Source organism: Dendrobium catenatum, unplaced genomic scaffold, assembly GCF_001605985.2.
Source record: "Dendrobium catenatum unplaced genomic scaffold, ASM160598v2 fragScaff_scaffold_1226, whole genome shotgun sequence".
Taxonomy (NCBI): Eukaryota; Viridiplantae; Streptophyta; class Magnoliopsida; order Asparagales; family Orchidaceae; genus Dendrobium; species Dendrobium catenatum.
Window position 1 is genome coordinate 29,248 of NW_021319688.1, and position 20,645 is coordinate 49,892.

At 34.4% G+C, this 20,645-nt stretch overlaps 1 protein-coding gene across 3 annotated transcripts; it reads left to right on the top strand.

The window, feature by feature from the left end:
* Positions 1–1,559: 1,559 nt before the first annotated feature.
* LOC110112388 (peptidyl-prolyl cis-trans isomerase CYP23) lies at positions 1,560–20,275 on the top strand. Of its 3 annotated transcripts, none has more exons than XM_028699260.1 (8): positions 1,563–1,781; positions 2,211–2,324; positions 2,418–2,566; positions 8,352–8,424; positions 8,509–8,598; positions 10,946–10,985; positions 11,931–12,013; positions 20,223–20,275. In XM_028699260.1, the coding sequence occupies exons 1-8, from the start codon at positions 1,662–1,664 to the stop codon at positions 20,241–20,243; spliced, it is 690 nt and encodes a 229-aa protein (XP_028555093.1). In that variant the 5' UTR covers positions 1,563–1,661; the 3' UTR covers positions 20,244–20,275. The 3 variants fall into 3 exon arrangements, with proteins under 3 accessions (XP_028555092.1, XP_028555093.1, XP_020700254.1); XM_020844595.2 differs by lacking the exon at positions 20,223–20,275 and adding an exon at positions 12,130–12,545 and having other exon boundaries at positions 1,565–1,781; XM_028699259.1 differs by lacking the exons at positions 11,931–12,013; positions 20,223–20,275 and adding an exon at positions 11,789–11,924 and having other exon boundaries at positions 1,560–1,781.
* The last annotated feature ends 370 nt before the right edge of the window (positions 20,276–20,645 follow it).

The following is a 20,645-nucleotide window of genomic DNA, read 5'->3' on the forward strand; positions in this document are numbered from 1 at the left end:
GAAACGGACCCAGGATGACTCGGTATTTCTTGATTTTGCTAGGTATTGCTAGGTATTGGTCGATTTTGCTCGGCAATAACAAATACCGAGCAAATACCGAGTACTACTGAGCAATGCTGAGTTGTACCGAGTTTTTCTAGAAAAACTCGATACAACTCGGTATTGATCGGTATTACTCGGTATTGGTCTTCACAGAGCGGTATTTCTCGTTATTGTCAAGCAATACCCAGCAATACCGAGTAATACCGAGCAAATATTGAGTAATACCGAGTTGTACGCGAACATAGCATTCCCGGGTTCCGGTCCAAGTCACGTCGTCGGGCCGCGCGGTAAAGATTAAGAGCATGTGGCGACATGTTATTGGAGGCCGAACGTAGCTCTACGTCCGATCAGAAGACGTAATAATTGTTCCAATTCTAGAGGCATGAAAATATGCATAATACAGTTAATACAATATAAATTACATATTTTAAAGTAAAAAAAAAGCCAAATCTATGGCTCAAATAAACTCCAAGAGTTTGATTGGTTGAAGGCAAATATCTTTAAAAATACTTATAGAAAATATTATTTTCCATGAGTTTTACTTATATATATATATATATATATAATTATCATATTCAAGCACAATAATTAATAACAAAACATAAACAACTAAAATTTTATCACTTAGTTGGAAGCTTAGGCTTCCAACTAAGAGGTTTTGAGTTCAATTCTTATATATGAGTTGTGTGTGTGAGTATGACACTCGCTTAATTGGCCTAAATGTCTCAAAAAAAAAAAAATTTAACTGTTTTATAAAAAATAAAATTATAAGAAAGCCAATGGCACAGAGCCACACACCCTGCCCCATTAGAAGCTTGCGACGACTCGTGGGTAGACCTATCAATATTGGACCCGACCCGAAAATTTCAGGTTTGGGTTGACCCGAACCCGAAGCAGGTCAGGTTCGGATCCGGAAAACTTACCTATTTGTAAAATCGGGTCGGGTCTGGGTTGACACGAAAACCCGGGAATGACCCGAAAAACGGCCCTGCCCGTTCTGACCGGTCTTGCCCGAAGCTGCCCGCCGGCCCAGTGGCCCCCGCCTACCCAGGCTGCCCCGCCTGCCCCGCACCCCCGCCTACCCAGGCTGCCCGCCTTCCTCGACTGCCCTCGCATCTCGTCGCTCGCGTCGCGTCGCTCGCATTGCCATCGCGTCGCCGTCGCTCGGGTAGCGTCGCTCGGTTCGCTCGCGTAGCGTCATTGCCTCGCCGGCACCGCCGCCATTGCAAGCTTTTGGCCTGCCGCCGCCATTGCAAGCTTCCGGCCTGCCGCCGCCATTGCAAGCTTCCGGGCTGCCGCTACTGCTGCCATGGCTGCCGCGCATCCCACGCTGTCGGTCGCGTGCGGGAAAGCGGGTCGGGTTGACCCGAGCTCGAAGCGGGTCGGATTGACCTGAACCCGAATAGTGCCGGGTCAGTTCCGGATTTGATCCGAATCCGATCTGTGACCCGAAATTGACACCCCTACTGACGGGTTAAGATTGGGTCATCTGCATCATGCTCACAAAACACAAACCCATTCTGACCCGTTAAGTTGCTCGTGGTTGTAGACACTTGCGAGGCAGGACGACTAACAGGGTAGGAAGCTGAGAGGCGGCAGGGAAGACGCACGTTGACACGATGCGAAAGCGTTCGGCAGGATTGGCCTCCGTCGCCATCGTTTTGCTTCTCGTCCTCTCATTCGATCGGTGCTTCGCCTCCGTTGAACCCCGTCTCGGATCGGCTCGTGTTGTTTTCCAGGTTTATTGATTTTGTTCTTTTGCGATCTCTTTGTTTTTTGGCATTTTTCTACTCACAGTCACTTTAATTAGATTAGGGTTTTCCCCTTAATTATACAAGAAGGCTTGTTTCATGAGATTGATTGCGTTTATACTTGTTTGATAACGTAGTTTCTCACTGGATCCGGGTTACATCTTTTGTCCATTGATTGCTGCTAGCTGCTTGCGAATTGTGAATATCTATAATTTTTTATGAATTTTAATTTTTTTCCCTTCCGGGTGTTTTTTCTGTTGAATTGACTTCAATTTGGAGTTTTCTGATACATCATACTGTTTTTTCTAGTTCATGTTTGCTCAGTTGAATTCCAAACACAGATCGTGGCATGCCATTCCCATTTAATAAGTTGTGCGATTTCATTGAGGAATGATCATTCATTCATGCATTTTGCAGACAAACTATGGAGATATAGAGTTTGGTTTCTTTCCAGAGATTGCTCCTAAGACTGTTGAGCATATCTTCAAACTTGTCCGTTTAGGTTGCTATAACACGAACCACTTTTTTCGGGTACTTATCTGTTTCTGTTTCTACTAAATCGTCCTCAATGGACCTTTTCTCTGATACTTCCCTGTATACTGAAGAGTTAGGGTCTTCTTGAAGGTTGATAAGGGTTTTGTTGCACAAGTTGCTGATGTTGTTATGGGCAGAACTGCACCCATGAATGAAGACCAGAGATTTGAAGCTGAAAAAACTGTGGTTGGTGAATTTAGTAAGATTAAACATGTGAAAGGCATTCTTTCAATGGGGAGGTACGCTTACTTCGTTGTAGAAAACTACATTCATTTTCCATTGATTTACTCTTCTATGTTTCTACTCCATAGAAATAGCTGGTTATTTAATAATAAATTTTCTTTTATGTATTTATTTATTTCTTTCTTGCAATGAAAACCTGATCACATCTTGAACACTTCATGCTATTGAAACTCCCAAAAAAAAGAGAAATGAAGAATAGATACAAGAAGGGAGAAGCCTATTCAGTCGTTGTCATATCTCATCCTCTAAATGGAGGTATTTATAGATTATAAGACTAACTCAATCTAATTAATCTAATTGATTAACAAAGTTTTAACTGTTTAACATCTTTTACTGTCTACTTACATTCACAACTTCATTCCTCCTCTCACGATGACCTTGCACTCAAAGTTAAACTTTCATATCAATCCATGCATGTAGCCACAACTTCTCGAGCAAATTCTTCTTGTGCGCTAGACTAATAATAAAGTCGCAAAACAAAATGTTAACCGATGGGCACTCGTGGAACTCCACCAGTTTCTCCCTTGAAAACCAAGAAAGTGGTGGTTGTGCATCTAGCCACAATTCTAGTTGGCCAATCTTATGCACAAATCATATTGTTATAACTGTTTGCACATCTTAGTCTTTTGTGGTCACTGGTCTCTTAAGCAAATAAAATTACAATAGTTTGGTCAGCATTATGTATATATTGATTATGAAGAGTAGTTTTGATGATCTCATGAGAATGGTCAAAATGTTGAGAATATTTTGCTCGAAAGAATTCTAAAAACTCAATTGTCTATTCAAATACATCTAGTTGTAGTAACACAAAACCAAATCATCCATATGCATTAATGGAATTTTAAAATACTACTCTTCATACCTATTATGGTAAGAAAAGAACTTATTAACTTTGAAAAGCCATTATTGTGGATTGTCCATATTGAAATGTCGAATATACATTTTAATGATTCTTGCATGAGCATGAGACAATATTAGAGATAGATTGTATTCTATGGATCTCCTTAAAGCACTCGAACTCTCTTCCATCGTTAATTGTTGATCCCATTTGCTCTCTATCTTGGTTAGACATCGGGAGATTTCATTCAAAATCATGGTGATGGATAGAGACTTTTCTCTCTATTTTAGCTAATTGCTTCATACAATAATATATTTTTTAAGCCATTTGCATCATTTTGGCCATGGACAATTCTACACCGAGTGTCAATGCTTGCTAGAGAAGGAGAAAGTACCAACAAACAAATTCAAGGATTTAAGAAGTCGCAGGATGTAGTCTATCCAACCATTAAATGCCACTAGAAATGGTGTGGGCAAATGCAGAAGATGTGGCTGGAGTTTTTAATGAAATGCGGAGGCGGATTGCTAAACATGCACAAATTCTTAATAGGAGTGATTGAGCAACGTTTCTTGATCAAATAAACAATAAGATATTGTTTTTAGAGATTTATGAGTTCTTGTCTTCTTGAAAAATGTAGAAACACAATGATGTGAATGAGTTCTGATTTTTTAAATAGTGATCCATATATTTCTTGATGGGGTGGAGTTAGTGGATGGTGTGGAAATGGAGGCCATGGATCTGGAGACCATAGTGAAGGCATAGCTGACAACTATAAGTTGCTGGTGGATCTTGACCGCGTAGTGGGGCAAGAGACGTAGATGCAGCCTGATGTTGATTGTCATGGAGGGAGGTTGGATCGAAGAAGCACTCAAATGTGGATTTGTTGTTGACTATGCGGTCTTGAATGGAGTGGAGTGCCTTAGGTTTCCACCCCACTTGAACAAAGGAGATTCTAGCACATATGAAGCCAATGTCAATTGCAAGGGAGGGAGATAGATCTTGAGTTGACAACGAAATATGTATGGAAAATTGATGATATCAACAAGGGAGTTGGGGGATAATCATTAATGTAGAGATCTTAGTAACAATGTCAGGGTTTGTGTTTGTTGTGTTTAGGGGTTGAGGCTGAGGGTTGCAATCATGAATATAGTGTCATTGAGATGATCTTTCATGGTGATGTATAACGTCGATGTTTCTTTAGCGAATGCTCTACTTGCAAGATATCTGGACGAGTGAAGTGCTAGCACGTAGTTCTCACGACTAGTGGAGGGCGAGGACAAAGTAGAAATCTAAGGAGTTGATTGGTGTTGTGGCTTCAGGTGTACAAGCTAGGCATGATGCAAAGAAAGCACCATTAATGAGAACATGATCTCATCTTAAACACTACAAACTGTTCTAAATCCTAAAAGATGGGAGAAAGAAAAAAATATAAAAGGGAAAATGTCTATTTATTTATTTTTATCTTGAACCTCTCTAAATGGAGATTTTTATAAGCTACAAGATTACCTCAAGCTAATTACTCTAATTGTCCAAAAAAAATTACTCTTATTAATTAACCAAATTTTAACTACTAAACATCTTTTTAATATTCCACTTAGATTCACAACATATTGCCTCAACACAATGATTGTTATATTGTAGGAAAGGTTCAACTTGGGGAGCATCCTATATTTCTTTGTAAAGGAATCAATTTTCTTTTTTTTATTTCTAACAAGGAAAGCAAAATTTATATATAGATCTTTTTGTAAGGTATATATTACCTAATAAATAAGGTATGATATCTTGTAAAGAATAGTTAATCCATGGGATCCCTTTGATTTGTAAAAACTCACTTTCCCATGTTAACAGTCAATGCCACCTTGGAAGACTTGTTTGCTAATCTTTAAGATTTTTGCAGAAAGGGTCCTAATTTAGTTTTAAACAAATCTATCCTGGATAATTTATTCAAACACAAATCAAAATTAGATGAATGCCTAAATGTCTCCAAATCCCAAGCAGGGGCAAAACCATTCTGACGTTTTTAGAGTGGCAAATTTAAGTTCTAAATTTGGGTTATAAAAATTTTCTTTAACATTATTGTGAGTTCAGAATAAAATTAAATTTACTTGCTTTTTTATTATTTAATTACTTAAAATTTAGTTATACTTCATATTCAGTGTAAGATTTATGATAATTTCATTTTTTTAAAATTTAATTATAAATATATACATATTTTATATTTGTAAAAACTTTAAAAATAAAAATATAATTTATAATATTTCAAGGGAAAAACATTTTAAAATTTAAATTTTTTTAGATGGATGATTTATCCTTTTTTTTATTTTTAAATCTCAAAGATAGAAAATTAGGAGCATAATAAAATAAAACCAAAGAATAATGGCAGTCAGTGTGTATGGAACTAATAATTTTTTTTAATTATTTTGAAGAGAGTAATATTGGAATTTGAAAAAAAATATATTTTTTCCTTTATTACGGTTTATTTAATTTTTACGTAAAAAATAACACCTTAAATTTTCATACTTGATTTAAAACTATAAATTTATTAATTTTATATAAATTTATGAAGCTTTTCTCTGTTTCATTTAATTCAAACAAAACTTTGAGGCCTAGTTATACAATAAATGCATTGTTTGATGGTTAATGGTCCCCATCCATCTCACTCAGAAAGTTAGCATGCTCCTCTCATTTAGTCTCACATGACTTACAATTAAGATTACTTTTATTTATAAACATCTAAGCACAACCCTTGTTGTTGGTCTCAGTACCTTTAGTTGTTAAATTTATATTATGGGCTAATGGGATTTGTAGCTACATGACCAAGTTTTAAAATAATAAGATTAATACAATTATAATATTGTTAAATTATTACATTCATTTGCACAAAAAATGTTGTGTGTGTTCCACCAGTTACTTTTAATACAAGAAAATAATTGCTTTTTTGGGAAAGACCTTGCAACAGGATGGGCAATAGCCTTTATTTAATGTGACCAAAATAAGAACAAATTCAGGGTGGCCAAATAATGAAAAAAATAACTTCAAGTTGCCCACCCTCACTCACAACTGCATACTTCCGTCCTTGATCCCAAGTACTTTTAACATGAATAAAAAGGTCAAATTCTCTGTTATATTACATTTATATATATATATATATATATATATATATATATATATATATTTAAAGGTACCAAAAAATCCAGAAAAGATAGCAAAAGCCTATAAAAATGTTTAAAAAGTAGTGAACAAATATTGGAAAAGCCAATGTCATATCCCTCGTCTTTTTTAGGTAGCATTGACATTAATTAGTTGCCCTTGCTCCAAACCACAAATAAACTCCCCTTTTCTGACCCAATTGTGTTGTTTATTATGCCACTGTCCTGAACAGCCTTCTATAATGCGGTTGACTCGGTGATGTAAACCATGCTAATTAATTTGACAGCCCAGTAGATCCTACTACAACACATTAATGAAGAGTCAATGGCTATTGTTTTTGGTTGCTTGCAGTTGTCAGATGGTGTTGGGTGGCCACTTACCTTAAGTTATAAAAAATATCAGTCTTGAATAAATGCAAGTGTTGCTACCTTGATTTGCATACATATGCATGATAACAACATCAACGCATTTTAAGCATGATAAATTATTAATGGTTGGTTGCCCATTGTAAATCGATTCAGTAAGAGAAACCCTACAAAATTTAATCCACAATAAAGTTAGTTATGTTCTCGCAAAAAAAGTATGTGTCAAGAAGTTGATTGAATCATCTCAATGTAGCCTGCTACAACAATTGAATGAAAGAGTGACTGAGGATTTTTCTCCAACGGAACCAGAATTGAACACTCCTAAGTAATAATTAGTTGGGTGCACTTCATGCTGTGACTAGTGAGTGTGTCAAGGCTCCGAAGTCCCTATATACTCCAATACATGCACTTTGATGAATATGAAGATGAAAGCAAAGAGCACAAATTAAGTTATAAGTCCAGGCCCTTAAAAAGTTTGTTTTAATTTTGTCTTTCCAACAACTAAAAGGTGAATGCTCATACGAGGGAAAAATACAAGATACAATAAGGACAGGATGAATGTCTATAAATTGAGTGTTCATGCCTAAAACGACCTCTGAACCACCCCAAAGTCATGCTCTAAAATCATATGTCTCATATGAACATTCTTTTGAGCCTTTTGCTAGGGATGAAATCTCTTTTTAAACTGGCTTGGTATGAAGTTAGCCTCTTTGGCAAGTTTATCAACTGTGATTTTTGGGGATCAACTTGAACAAAGAAACCTATAGTCCCTAACAAGCACCTAAGGTTAAATTAGAAGACTCGATTCCAAACACAAAACCTATCATTGTTTGAATTGTTTTGAGTATTTAAACTATGGTGCATTAGCAGATTATAGATAATCAAACTGTGAGAGCTTACAAGGTTTACCAGCATCCCCCATCTTCTCTAATCGTGGTTCTTTACTTCTTTATAATCCTACTACAACAATAGAAATCCATCTATACAAAATTGAACTTGTGCCTTGTGGCATCCTGAATCGAAGGAGGGATAATGTTTGCACTCATGCGAAGCCTCAAAAATAGAGCATCAAATCATATATAAGGGTGAAATCTCTAGAAAGTTCTTATCCACTGTACAAATTGCCTACAAAAATCACTTAGTTTCATAATGCAAACACCTGTGGTCTTTTTGGTGTTCCATAAATATATTCCTGGATGGTTTTCATCCTAATCATCACCTCATTTCAGCATAATAACATGACATTTTTGTATTTGAAATTACAATTTAAAATTGTATTAATAGTTAACCTCTTTCATTGCTCTTATTAAATTTTATTGGCTATTGACTATATTAACAATATGTTTGTGTGATTGTCCGAGTATAAGCTCAATTTCTCCGAGGAAACTATTCTTTGTTTTCTTTCTCTTTGACATTTTATTGGTGTAGGTACTCGGACCCAGACAGTGCCTCTTCCTCCTTCTCAATTCTTTTGGGAGATGCTCCTCATCTTGATGGAGAGGTACTACTGCACATAACGTATGTAACTTATGTTATAATTTAAAATTCTAATGTTAACCCATGTCTTGACACATTCCAAACACAGTATGCCATATTTGGGGTGGTCACAAAAGGTTTCGATACTTTAAAAAGGTTAGAGGAAGTTCCTACACGTCGCGAAGGGATTTTCGTGATGGTATGTTAGTTTAGTTTAATTTATGAAATTTTCTTGCCTATTACTATCTATGATCTTATCTCCTTATGGCATTGGCAATAAATCTTAATTTATTTTTTTCTCTCTTCTTTTTTCAGCTCTCTTTTTTTTTTTCATTTAAAGTGGCCATCATCATAGGCATTAGATTTCTGTCAAACTCTTTGAGTTTGGCATTATGAATTCCTTATCTTTCTTTTGTCTGTACTCTGTATTGAGTTGTTAAATCTATCTTGCTTGAATCGTTTTGCATAGAGTTATATCTATGTTCTTTTCTCTCTTCAGTTCTTTTCTTATCTAATTCCTTTATATTAAATTTTTCTAGCAATCTTATTGCTACATTTTCTACACTTCATTATATATTTTTCACTATTTTGTTTTCAACGAGTGCAACTCCTACACTACCTCTTAAGACTCTTATATTATCACATTTATTTATTTATTTATTCTAATTTTTCTATGCATTAATCTTAACATTTTTATTTATATTACACTTAAATTAGTTAAGTGTTTTCTTTATCACTAAACACTCATATCCATATAACATAGTTGGACTAATTGCAATTTATAAAGATTTGTCATTTCATCATGATTTTCTGTGATCACATAGTAGGCGTGAAACACCTTTTCATTTTATCCATCTAATCTTAACTGTAGAACTTATAATCCATCTATATCAATAGGTTTTTTTTATATACATAACTATTCTTGTTGCACTCAAAGTGGCTATAAATAATTTTTATTATCATTAAATACATATCCATCTAACGTATTTTGAATATTTGTAGTTTTATAAATTTCAACTTAGGCTCTCCACATTATTCTATTATCACATAGTAGGGCTAAGACACTTATCTATTTTAACCATTATAACTTTAAAAGTTATATCCCCACATGTATCCTCAATTTTTATAATAAATTCAAGATATTTAAACGTATCATTTTAGGTATTACTTAATCATTTAGAAGTATTGACTCACAATTATCAATTTTACACTAACTTAAATTGTTTATCATATAGTCAACCTCATTCTACCAAAACCATAAGCTATCTATCTTATAAATTTTTTCTGCGTTTCTTTAATTTCCACTTATGTCTGCCTAGGTCTCATTGATTAGAATAATGTTACATACAAATAGGATACACCATGATACCCCACTTTGAATATTTTTGTAAACATTTGCATGAACAACAAAAAATGAATTTTAATGCTAATGTGATTGGGAACTTTTTAGTTATTCTATAATTACTTTTAGTGTTAGTCAACGCTCTATCATAAATTTCCTTAAAATCTCAAATTATCTTTTTCACGCTTTTTTTTTCAACTTAATATGCATTATAAAGCTTTTGTAATACTCGATCATATATTTCTTATGATTACTTGAAATCATATGCAAATACTTTGTGCATTGTATACTTTTTTATCGATTCAATTAGCTTATAAATCACTTGCATGGCTGATCATTTTATTATAAATCCTGATTGATTCTTTGATACGTTTATGATTTTTTTATGCCTATATTACATTACCCCTATGACTTTTATTGCATGAATCTAAAATTTAATTTTCCTATAATTAGTATAATCTTGAACATCTCTTTTAGAACTACCTAATTACTTTTTGGATTAATCTAAAATATACTTTATGATTTTTTTTTCATGATGATCTTCAAAAATAGTTCTACCTTAGAACTCTCATTTAAAATTTCTTAGAACAATACTTTCATCTTTCCTCAGTATTTTCTTATCTTTAATTATGATCTTATTATCTTTATTGCTTCTAGTACATGTAACTTGATCTAATCCTCAAAATTAAATAAGATTAAAAAAAAAAAACTTGATCAAACTTCTTAGATTTTATATCTACTATCTTAAGGTATACATTGTAGTAATACATCCATGCCTTCAAATTTAAATTTAAATTATATTCTATTCTAATTTGAGGATTATTAACACTAATCCCATTTGTAATACTCTCTCCTACAATTCATCTTATGTTATTCACCTAAGAAAATTATGTTTCGAGCATTTATGCCAACTCTCTTTCCATCATTCTTATTGTTAATACTTTCAGCATGCAAGAGTTCATAACCTTCCTCAATATTTTTGGATGCCTCCCTTTTCATTTAGAATTTTGTTTTTCATGATTTTTTTTAATTTTGTTTATTTCAAATATGCAATATTCATTTTTCTCTTGAAAGAAATATTGCTAAAATTTGTATTTAGCTCATCGAGAGAAACAAATGGATTTAGCTTCTTGATTTGCAATTATTAGTTTATTCTACTTCATCCAAAATGTATACTAAATCTGATTTTCCCTACTGATTTCAGCCAACAGAGCGCATCACTATTTTGTCTACATATTTTTATGGTAAGAACATTGAACTTTTATTTTTGCTTATGTCAGCTAAACTGAAGATGCTATTTATTAAAGGGAGCTATTTCTTAAAGGGAGCAATATGTAGTCTTTGTGGTGAAAATAAATAAAATTTATTTCTACTCGATGATGCTTATCTTACTAGTTAAGTTTTTGTGTTTGCTTGCATTTACTCATTTCTGTAAAGATTGCATCGTGAGCTCTCTATTTTTAGTTAAGCTAAAATTTTACTGGGAAACTGATGTAGAAGCATCCCATGTAATCCCAAGTGAGGGCATGGTACTAAAGCTTTTAGCTGAGCCTATTATGGCTTAGTTGTTGCTCAAGCTACTTTATCTGATTGTCCAAGTCATTCCTTTCGTAAGAGTGGAATGCTGTAGAGTTGAATTTATAGTTGGGATGCTCGAACGACTTGAACTCATGTTTGGTTGCATTTAAGAAAAAGCAAGAAGTGAAAACTGAGAGAAGTGGAGGACAGTTTTTCCAGGGAAATTTTGGCTGTTTGGACATTTTGGGCATTGTTTATAGCATCAATCTTAAAGTTACATGATGGTATTAAAATGCATAAATTAATAATCTATGCAATTAAGATTTATAAATAGTATGACAATGTATAAATGTGTAGTTTTATAACATCTTATGTAATGCATAGATATTTTGTTACTTTTGATAAGCTTCATTTTTAGATATTTATCAATACTTTTGCAGTGTTTGTATTTAGATGTGTGTGTCTTTGGTTCATTTTCTGATCATTCTGGTAGCAGAACATGATAACTCAACTTTAGCTCTTGTCTTAGTAATTATACTTCTTCTATGGATATCTTTGGACAAATCAAAAAGCACTGTCGACGACTCGCCTCTTATTTTGGTGGCTAAACTTTATTTATGGTTTGATTCTAAATAAAAACTTTGCTTTTACCTCTTGCCTCATATATAAAGATGAGGAAGGGGAGAGCTGTGAACGGGAGAAATCGATTCTGAAGAGAAGACTATCTGAATCGGCAATTGAAGTTGAGAGACAGGTAGGTGAACTAGAAAATCTTTTCGTGAAGGAAAAATTACAAAATAAAGAAAATTGACTTTCGAAATGCAAGTTTTAAACTTTGCCATTGTTTTTCACCATTTTCTTTTTTGGCAGAGGATGAAATGCCTTCCATAATCCAATGGCGACAGATGTGCTACCATGAAACTTTTCTATTGCTTCTCCAACAAAAAATCTTGTTAAGTTTTCCCGTGAATATGTATGAAATGATGAGATTGAGGTTTCGTTTGGGACGGTTTTTTTACTGCTTAACTAAAGCAATTTTTTAGTAAAAAATTAAAAAATTTATACTAAAAAGCTGTTTTAAGAAGCAGGAAGAAAGTCGTCCCAAACGAATCTTGAGTTATAAACCTGTTTGTTTATCTTTTGCAGAAAATATTCTGGGCATTATAAATATATTGTCAACTGAATACATTTAGCTTTTACACCAATGCACTTCATTGCAACTGTAGTTTTTTGCTTCTCTGTTGGAAAGCAAGCTAGTAAAAAAGGGTTCAGATGCTTTTGCACTATTTCTTTTGAAGTTTCAATTGGGCAAGTTCATCCTAAATCCAGATCTGCTATTCATGCTATAATAAAGTTGAATTCTTTTGATCTGCAAGTTTTGTTGTGTTGTTTCTGATTCTAAAACTATTATTTTTGAATAAACTTTATGTTTAATTGGTGTCAGAAGTGTTTGGTTCCAGTTTGATCCAGATCTCTGCAACCATAACCATTTGATAGTTTATTTGAATTAATGAAAAATAATATTAGTGGGAAAGGCTGATTAGGAAAATTTTAATTAAAAGATGTCAGAGCTGCCTTGCATTGGAAGCTGGGCAAGTTAAAAAAGTGGTTATGTTGAAGAATAATCTGATAGTTTTAAGTTAAACTGTTTGTTAGTTAAACCCTTCTATTTTTACAATTTAATTAACACTCTATGTGGGTGGTGTTTTTATCTTACTAAGGCTTCGTTTGGGATGATTTTCTTTATGCTTCTTGAATCAATTTTTTAGTACAAAAAAATTTAATTTTTTATTAAAAAGCTGCTTAAAGAATCATAAAGAAATTTGTACCAAACGAAGCCTACAACTTACAGCAGATAGTCAATTCCAAGCCCTGCATGTGTATCTTTGTCAAGTTTTATGTGTGTTAAGATGGCTAGTATTATTGGAAGATTATTTGATAAGTTTTGTGGAGTTTAAAAATAAATCATTTAAAAGGTAATAAGAAAAAGTATTGGGTTTTAAAAGGGTGGCGACAAGTCTTGTAATGAGTAAAACACAAAATTATAGTTTTTTATAATTTGTATAAAATGCTTAATATAAAGAAGTAAAATAAAATATGTAAAAAAACTATGATAAGATATGAGATATAAGAATTTTTATTTGTCAAGTTCATTAGAGGTAAAAATAACGGGATATCTTATTTATGGATGCAAATAGATGAAAATCCTAGTTATAAAAGTTAGTAAATGTTAGTTTTAAAGAAGAAATATTTTTGAATGAGCACAACAAATAAAGCAAAGAGATCTATTATAACTTGATTTTAAAAATAGAATAAAGTTAGCTTAGAAGGTGATATCTAAAGGTAAAATTTCAGGTATAGCTGATATATTTATTAAGATGTAAAGAGTTCTTAGGCTTATTTTAAAGAGTTAGGATTCATTTAGGGCATTTTTTTATTGTTTTGCTTTCTAATAAGTTATCATAATCTTAAAGTTTTATTTGGCACTATTTTTTTATTGTTTCTTAAAGCAGTTTTTTAGTAAAAAATTAAAATCTTTATTTTAAAAAATTGCTTTAAGAAATAATAAGAAACTGTCCAAATCTCTAGGACTTTATTATGGCTTTCTGTTTGGTCGTAAGAAAATGTTTACCCATATTATATTTAAAATGAACAGGAATTTTGAAATATTTATAATGTTATCAGCCACAAATTTTATTAGTATAATCTGATTCTTAATGATTACATCATTAATTCATGGCATTGGGAAGTTCTGTTCTAGATCTCTGATGTGTACATGTCTCTTCTCTCTCTTTCTTTCTGTGAAATCCTAAGTTCAAATCGTTATCAAGTAATCTAATCCTTGCTTACCTAAGCATGATTCACAAGCTCACTTTCCGAGAACAAAAATACTCTTCTTAATGCTAACTAATCACAAACCTAACTCTGAATTAAGAATCCTGACATTAATTAGATTATTTAAAACACCAACTAATGGCATCTCTGCTCATATATGTTTATCAATTCTATTAAATAATTAGTGGTTGTTGTAACGACACAATATGTATTTATGACCTCATGAGTTGCATAAGTCTCTTAGCCCAACTGCCATTTCTCTCACCTTTCTCTAAGATTGGAGAGGTTCTCAAAAGCTTATTGTTAATTAATTAGATTTTATTTCTTTTTTTTGGATCCTAACAATCAATTGCTCATTGATTACATATAAGTGTCTTTTTCCTCACGTGCCTCCCACGTGTTCCAAATGATTCTATGGGGGCCCGACTAGAGAGATTATTCCGTGCGGACGCCGAACACAGTTCACTGTTTGGAGACCAACCAGAATGCGTCACGTCAGCGGTACCAACAATCAGTGCTGCATTCTGATTCGTCTAGAGCGACGTTCAGCATCCGCAAAGAATAATAGAGAGAGATCAGAGAGATGGATGTCATGAATATATATAGCTATGGTGTTTGGAAAAGATGATTAATCATGTGAATGTACTTATATCAATTGAAATATATTATTTGTTTAAGTAGGTAGTTTGAAGAATCTCATAATTAAAGCCTGCATGGCTGCATATGCATATCCTTACATTAAATTAAATTTATAAAAAAAGGGGCTATAATGCTTGACTAATTTGGCATATTAATGAAGTACAAATGCATGATTAATGCTAAGATTTCACGAGCGAACTTTAATGGCATGCCATTTGTTTATTTATATATATATATTTTCCTCTCGTCCTTGATCATTTCAGTATGGGAGTCAACAGTCAAACTCTACTAAATGGCTTTAATCATGCATGCCGACTTAATTTGCATCTCATAATTGCTCCCTGTTCAAGTTTTGAAAGCATTGCATGGATGCTCTTAAAACATATATAATTATATTATTTTCAGCTTTTTATATGTGTATGTAATGGTTAATAATTAGGATATATAGTAGAGTCATGCAACCATCCTTGATACAGCCTCGAAAAAATCAAGTTGGAAACTTCCAAAATTAAAATTGGGACCATCCGAACTTAGATTTCAGCAAACTTATAGCCGAATTGAACATCTTGGAAATATGAACCCAACGACACCAAATTCGACTCAATCTGAGTTTAAATGGGTCCAAATCAAGGGCCTGAAGCGCTATTGGAGGTTTCAAACCATAATTCAGATTACCAAACAGTTTCCAAACGTGACATGCTTATAATCAAATTGAGCGGCTCGACGGGATGAATCCAATGAGCCCAAGATCACAGAATTTCGACATAATTAAGATCTTCAAATGTCTAGCAAACAGTCCTTGATCAAGAGATTCAACATCAGCCTTCCATCCAAACCACACCTCATTTAACCTTAATCCTCCTTCTATTTACAGGTCATGTCACTCTAGGAAATCTATAAATAGACCCCTCCTCCCTCTTGAAAAGGGGCTCAAAGAAAGAAAGCAAGAAAAAAAATCGGATATCGCTCTTGCCTCCTCGCTCCTCCATTACCACAGCTTGGAGTTCCGCCGGACCACCACTTCAGGCCCTGAGTTTCACCGGACCACCACTTGAGACCCTGAGTTCCGCCAGATCATGACTTGAGGCCCTGAGCTCCACTGGACCACCACATGATGCTCGGAGTTTTTTCGGACCACCACTTGATGCCTGAACACCTTACTCCCAGAGTTCTGTCGGACCACCACCTAATGTCCGGTGTTTTGCAGTACCACCACCTAACGCCCGAAATTTTGTCGGACCACCACATGAGGCACAGACTTCTACCGGACCACCACCTAAGGCTCAGACTAATGTCGGACTACCACTTGAGGCCCAAACTTCTGTCGGACCACCACCTGAGGCCCGAACATCTGTCAGGCCATCACCTAACCCCTAGAGTTTTACTAGTACCGCCCTACTACTACAGTCTTTCTGACCCTAGTCTTCTATTGAGTATGATTTTTTCAACCTCCGTCATCTACTACGGTCCTTCCGACCTTCATCGCCAGACAACGGTCTTTCTGGCCCCTGTCTCCTATCGATTATGATCCTTCTGACCTCCATTGTCTGATATGATCCTTTCGGCCTCCATCGCCAGACAATGGTATTTCTGACCATGTTCTTCTGCAAACTACGATCCTTCTGACCTCCCTCGTCAGACAACGATCTTTCTGACCCATGTCTCCTGTCGACTACAAACCTTCCAACCTTCGTCGCTTACTGCGGCCTTTCCAGCATCTATCCTATCGACTATGGTCCTGCCAACCAAACAAATATGTCTATGTTGATTATTGTAACTCCCACCATGTAATGCGCTTTATATGATGTACATTTGTGACATCAAGCCAAGGCTTTCTCCTAAGGAAGGGTCTCATTTGTAATCAACTGCAAATACTAGTGGATTCATTCAAACTGGGCCAGTCCCCGTGATTTTTCCCCTTTTAGGGGTTTCCACGTAAAAACTCTGGTGTATCTTATGAACACTACCCCTCTCTCTTATCTGCTTGTGCTGGATCTTCGTACAACACTAAGACGCTAAAATTCATATTTTTCTATCACCGCAAATATTCCATGACGCAACAATCCTAATTTGATTTCCGAAAATTTGAACTTAAGAAAATAAGACGAACTCAATGATATCAAAAGAGCTTTGATCTAATTTCAAATAATTTTGTCAGACCACCACATGAGGCACAAACTTCTACCGGACAATCACTTGAGGCCCGGAGTTCTATCGGACCACCACCTGATGCCCGAACTTTTGTCAGACCACCACATGAGGCCCGGACTTCTACCGGACCACCACCTGAGGCGTGGACTTCTGTTAGGCCACCACCTAATGCCTAGAGTTCTACTGGAGTACTGCCCTACTACTATAGTCTTTTTGACCCCATTCTCTTATCGAGTACGATTCTTCCAACCTCCATCGTCTACTATGATCCTTCCAACCTCCATCGCTATACAACAATCTTTCTGGCCCCTGTCTCCTGTCGACTATGGTCCTTCTAACCTCCATCTTCTACTACGGTCCTTCAGACCTCCATTGCCAGGCTATGCTATTTTTTACCCTGGTCTTCTACCGACTATGGTCCTTTTGACCTCCGTCGCCAGACAACGGTGTTTCTGACCCTTGTCTCCTGTCGACTACAATCATTTTGACCTTTGTCGCCTACTACGATCTTTCCTACATCTATCCTATCGACTATGATCATGCCGACCAAACAACTATGCCTATGTTGATTATTGTAACTCCCACCATGTAATGCGCTCTATATGATGTACATTTGTGACATCAAATCAAGGCCTTCTCCCAAGGGCCTCATTTGTAATCAACTGCGAATACTAGTGGATTCAATCAAACTGGGCTAGGCCCCGTGGTTTTTTCCCCTTGTTAGGGATTTCCACGTAAAAACTCTAGTGTCTCTTATGAACACTACCTCTCTCTCTTATATGCTTGTGTGTTAGATCTTCGTACAACGCTAGACCCTAAACTTCATATTTTTCTACCACCGCAAATATTCCAGGACACAACAATCCTAATTTGATTTCCGAAATTTTGAACTTAAAAAAATAAGACAAACTCAATGATATCAAAAGAGCTTTGATCTAATTTCAAAAAAACTTAAAATTATGAGTGATTAAGTGACCCGATCGACATGATAATATGATACCATGCCCAATTTGAAAACTCTGGTTCAAATTGATCCAATTAAATTTTGAGTTGAGTTAGTAAATCAGAATTTGAATTTGTTGTCGTTCAACAATTATCATCTAAATCTCATCATTTAACTTCTATCATATAACTGTCATTATTTGACCATCACTTTCCGACTAACTATGGTAGTCAAATTTCTCCAACCATGCAACATTGTTATTTGATGTCACCTAGCATGGAGATTACATGAATGTATGCACTGAAACTAGCATGCATGACGCCCACAGGTTGATAGATTAAAGAAAATATTATAGTACGTACAATCCTTGCTGGCTTACTGATTGTGTTCATGTGCACAATAAAAGAATTTCTACGGTGATGCTGTCTGCCTGATCACTTAAATGATCACTCTGCTCTTTACCATAAAACTTTTGAGGGTTATTAGCCCATATACTTCATTAACTATTCATATTAATAAGATTATTTAAAGTTTCAAGCACTATAATTAAATAAGTAGTTAGCAAATGGCATTGATCCATATATACTTGATATTCATTTCTCAGTTGATAGCTTTCACTATAAGAAAATCATCTATTACTAACGGATTTTCCGACGGATTTCGGAGTTCCGGCGATTTTTCTAACGGAATTCTAATGGATTAGAACGAAATATTTCCGACATAATTTTTGCTAGATTTTTCGGCAAAATTTTAGCTTACGCTTATTATTATTATTCCACCGGAAAATTTCCTGCGGCCAAATTCCGCCAGAAAATTTTTCGGCAAATTTTTTTAGCCATTAAATATTTTTACGCTTGTTTTACCGGCGAAAATAGCTCCCGACGGAAATCCACTAGAAAACGAAGAATTTTTCGCCGGAAAATCTCCAGGTAATACGTGATTTTTCTGTAGTGTTTGGATTCCGATTTCTTTAATATATATATTAACAATTTAATTAGTTTTAAGTTTTTTTTTTCTTACGATGATTAAAATAACATTAGGATCTGTTACTTATGCTGTTAATTTGTTATTTTTAAACTAATCAAATTAAGGAGATGCTAATTAATTATATATATATATAGGCTCATAATATTAATACTTGACTTGTATGCCAATCAATTTAATATTTATATATAATTTATTTCATTAAGTGAGTATTTTGGAATGTAGTTATATAAGCTTGAAAATAGCATAAATTAAGGAGAAAATAGGCTGATCTCACCGGAGTTTGCGGCAGGCTTTTTGGTGGAGCAATGTGCTATGAATTGGATTTTGGTGTCTTCCTACTGCCATTGTGTTTGGTAATTTTCATATGATGTATTTTGACCATACTCATTCATATTCAAATTTTCTATATATATTAACTCTTCATTTCACATAAAGTGATTGTGTGTGTTTTTTTTTTGGGACATTTAAGTCATTAAGTCAAATTCACATACGCAAACTTCAAATTCAAAACCTCTTAGTTAGCAACAATATCCCCTAACCATCAGGTCAAAATGAGTTGCATGTGATTGCATGTAATATACACTACAGAAAAACCGTCCATTACCAGCGGTGCTTTCCGATAGTATACGTCAAATTTTCAGCGGCTTTGAAAAATTCCGACGGTTTTAAAATAGTTTGAATAAACTGCATAAAAAATCGAAACTGTCGGTATATTTTTAGCGATAATATTTTGCAGCAGTTTTCTGAAATTAATGAGCCCAAAACCACAAGTAAACTGCTGGAATATTCCAGGGCAAATAACGTCGGCTAATCGCCGGTCAAACAACCAATTTTTCCAGTTATTACGTTGCTTCTATTATTTGTTATGCGTAATTATCTGATGGTCCAAATCGACATACAAATGCAACACACTGCCTATAAGCAAATACAAGCTTCTATGAGTCACTGTAGGAAACCCGTTATACACTTAGCATGCCATATACAAGAATAATGCAAGGGAACTATAGTAGATAGAAACACCTACTGGTGAAAGCAGGTCTGTCCGATATTGAATGTTCCGGCGGCTAAACCGTCGGTTAGTCGCCGAAAACCTGTAGCAATTATAAAAAAATTTGACAGTTTAATCATATACTCATACAGTTCAAAATATAATATATAAAATACACTAACATCCACAACAAGGGCGGAACCAACTTCAATTTTGAGGGGTGCAAGTACAATACATAAGTTATTTAAAAAAATTAAGCAAGAAAAATAAAGAAAAAAAGTGTAATTAAATTGTCATGAAAAACACAAAATAAAATATTAGAACTAAATTTGAAGAAATATATAGACATTTTAGGACAAGTTAGGACAAAAGAGTTTTTTAAGTAGATAGAACACATAATATAAAACAATTAACAAGATGAGGATGAAATGCCTTCCATGATCCAATGGCGACAGAATGTGCTACCATGAAACTTTTCTATTGCTTCGCAACAAAAAAATATTGTTATAGTTTTCCCGTGAGATATGTATGAACATGATGAGGATTGAGGTTTCATTTGGACGGCTTTTTTACTGCTTACTAAAAGGCATTTTTAGTAAAAAATTAAAAATTTTATACTAGAAAGCTGTTTAAGACTAGCAGAAGAACGTCCCAACGAAGCTTGAGTTAAAACCTGTTTTTTATCTTTTGTAGAAAATATTCTGGGCATTATAAAATATAGTGTCAACTGAATACATTTACTTTTACGCCAATTATGCCACTTCATATGCAACTGTTAGTTTTTTGCTTATCTGTTGGAAAGCAAGCTAGTAAAAAAGGGGTTCAGATGCTTTTGCAACTAAA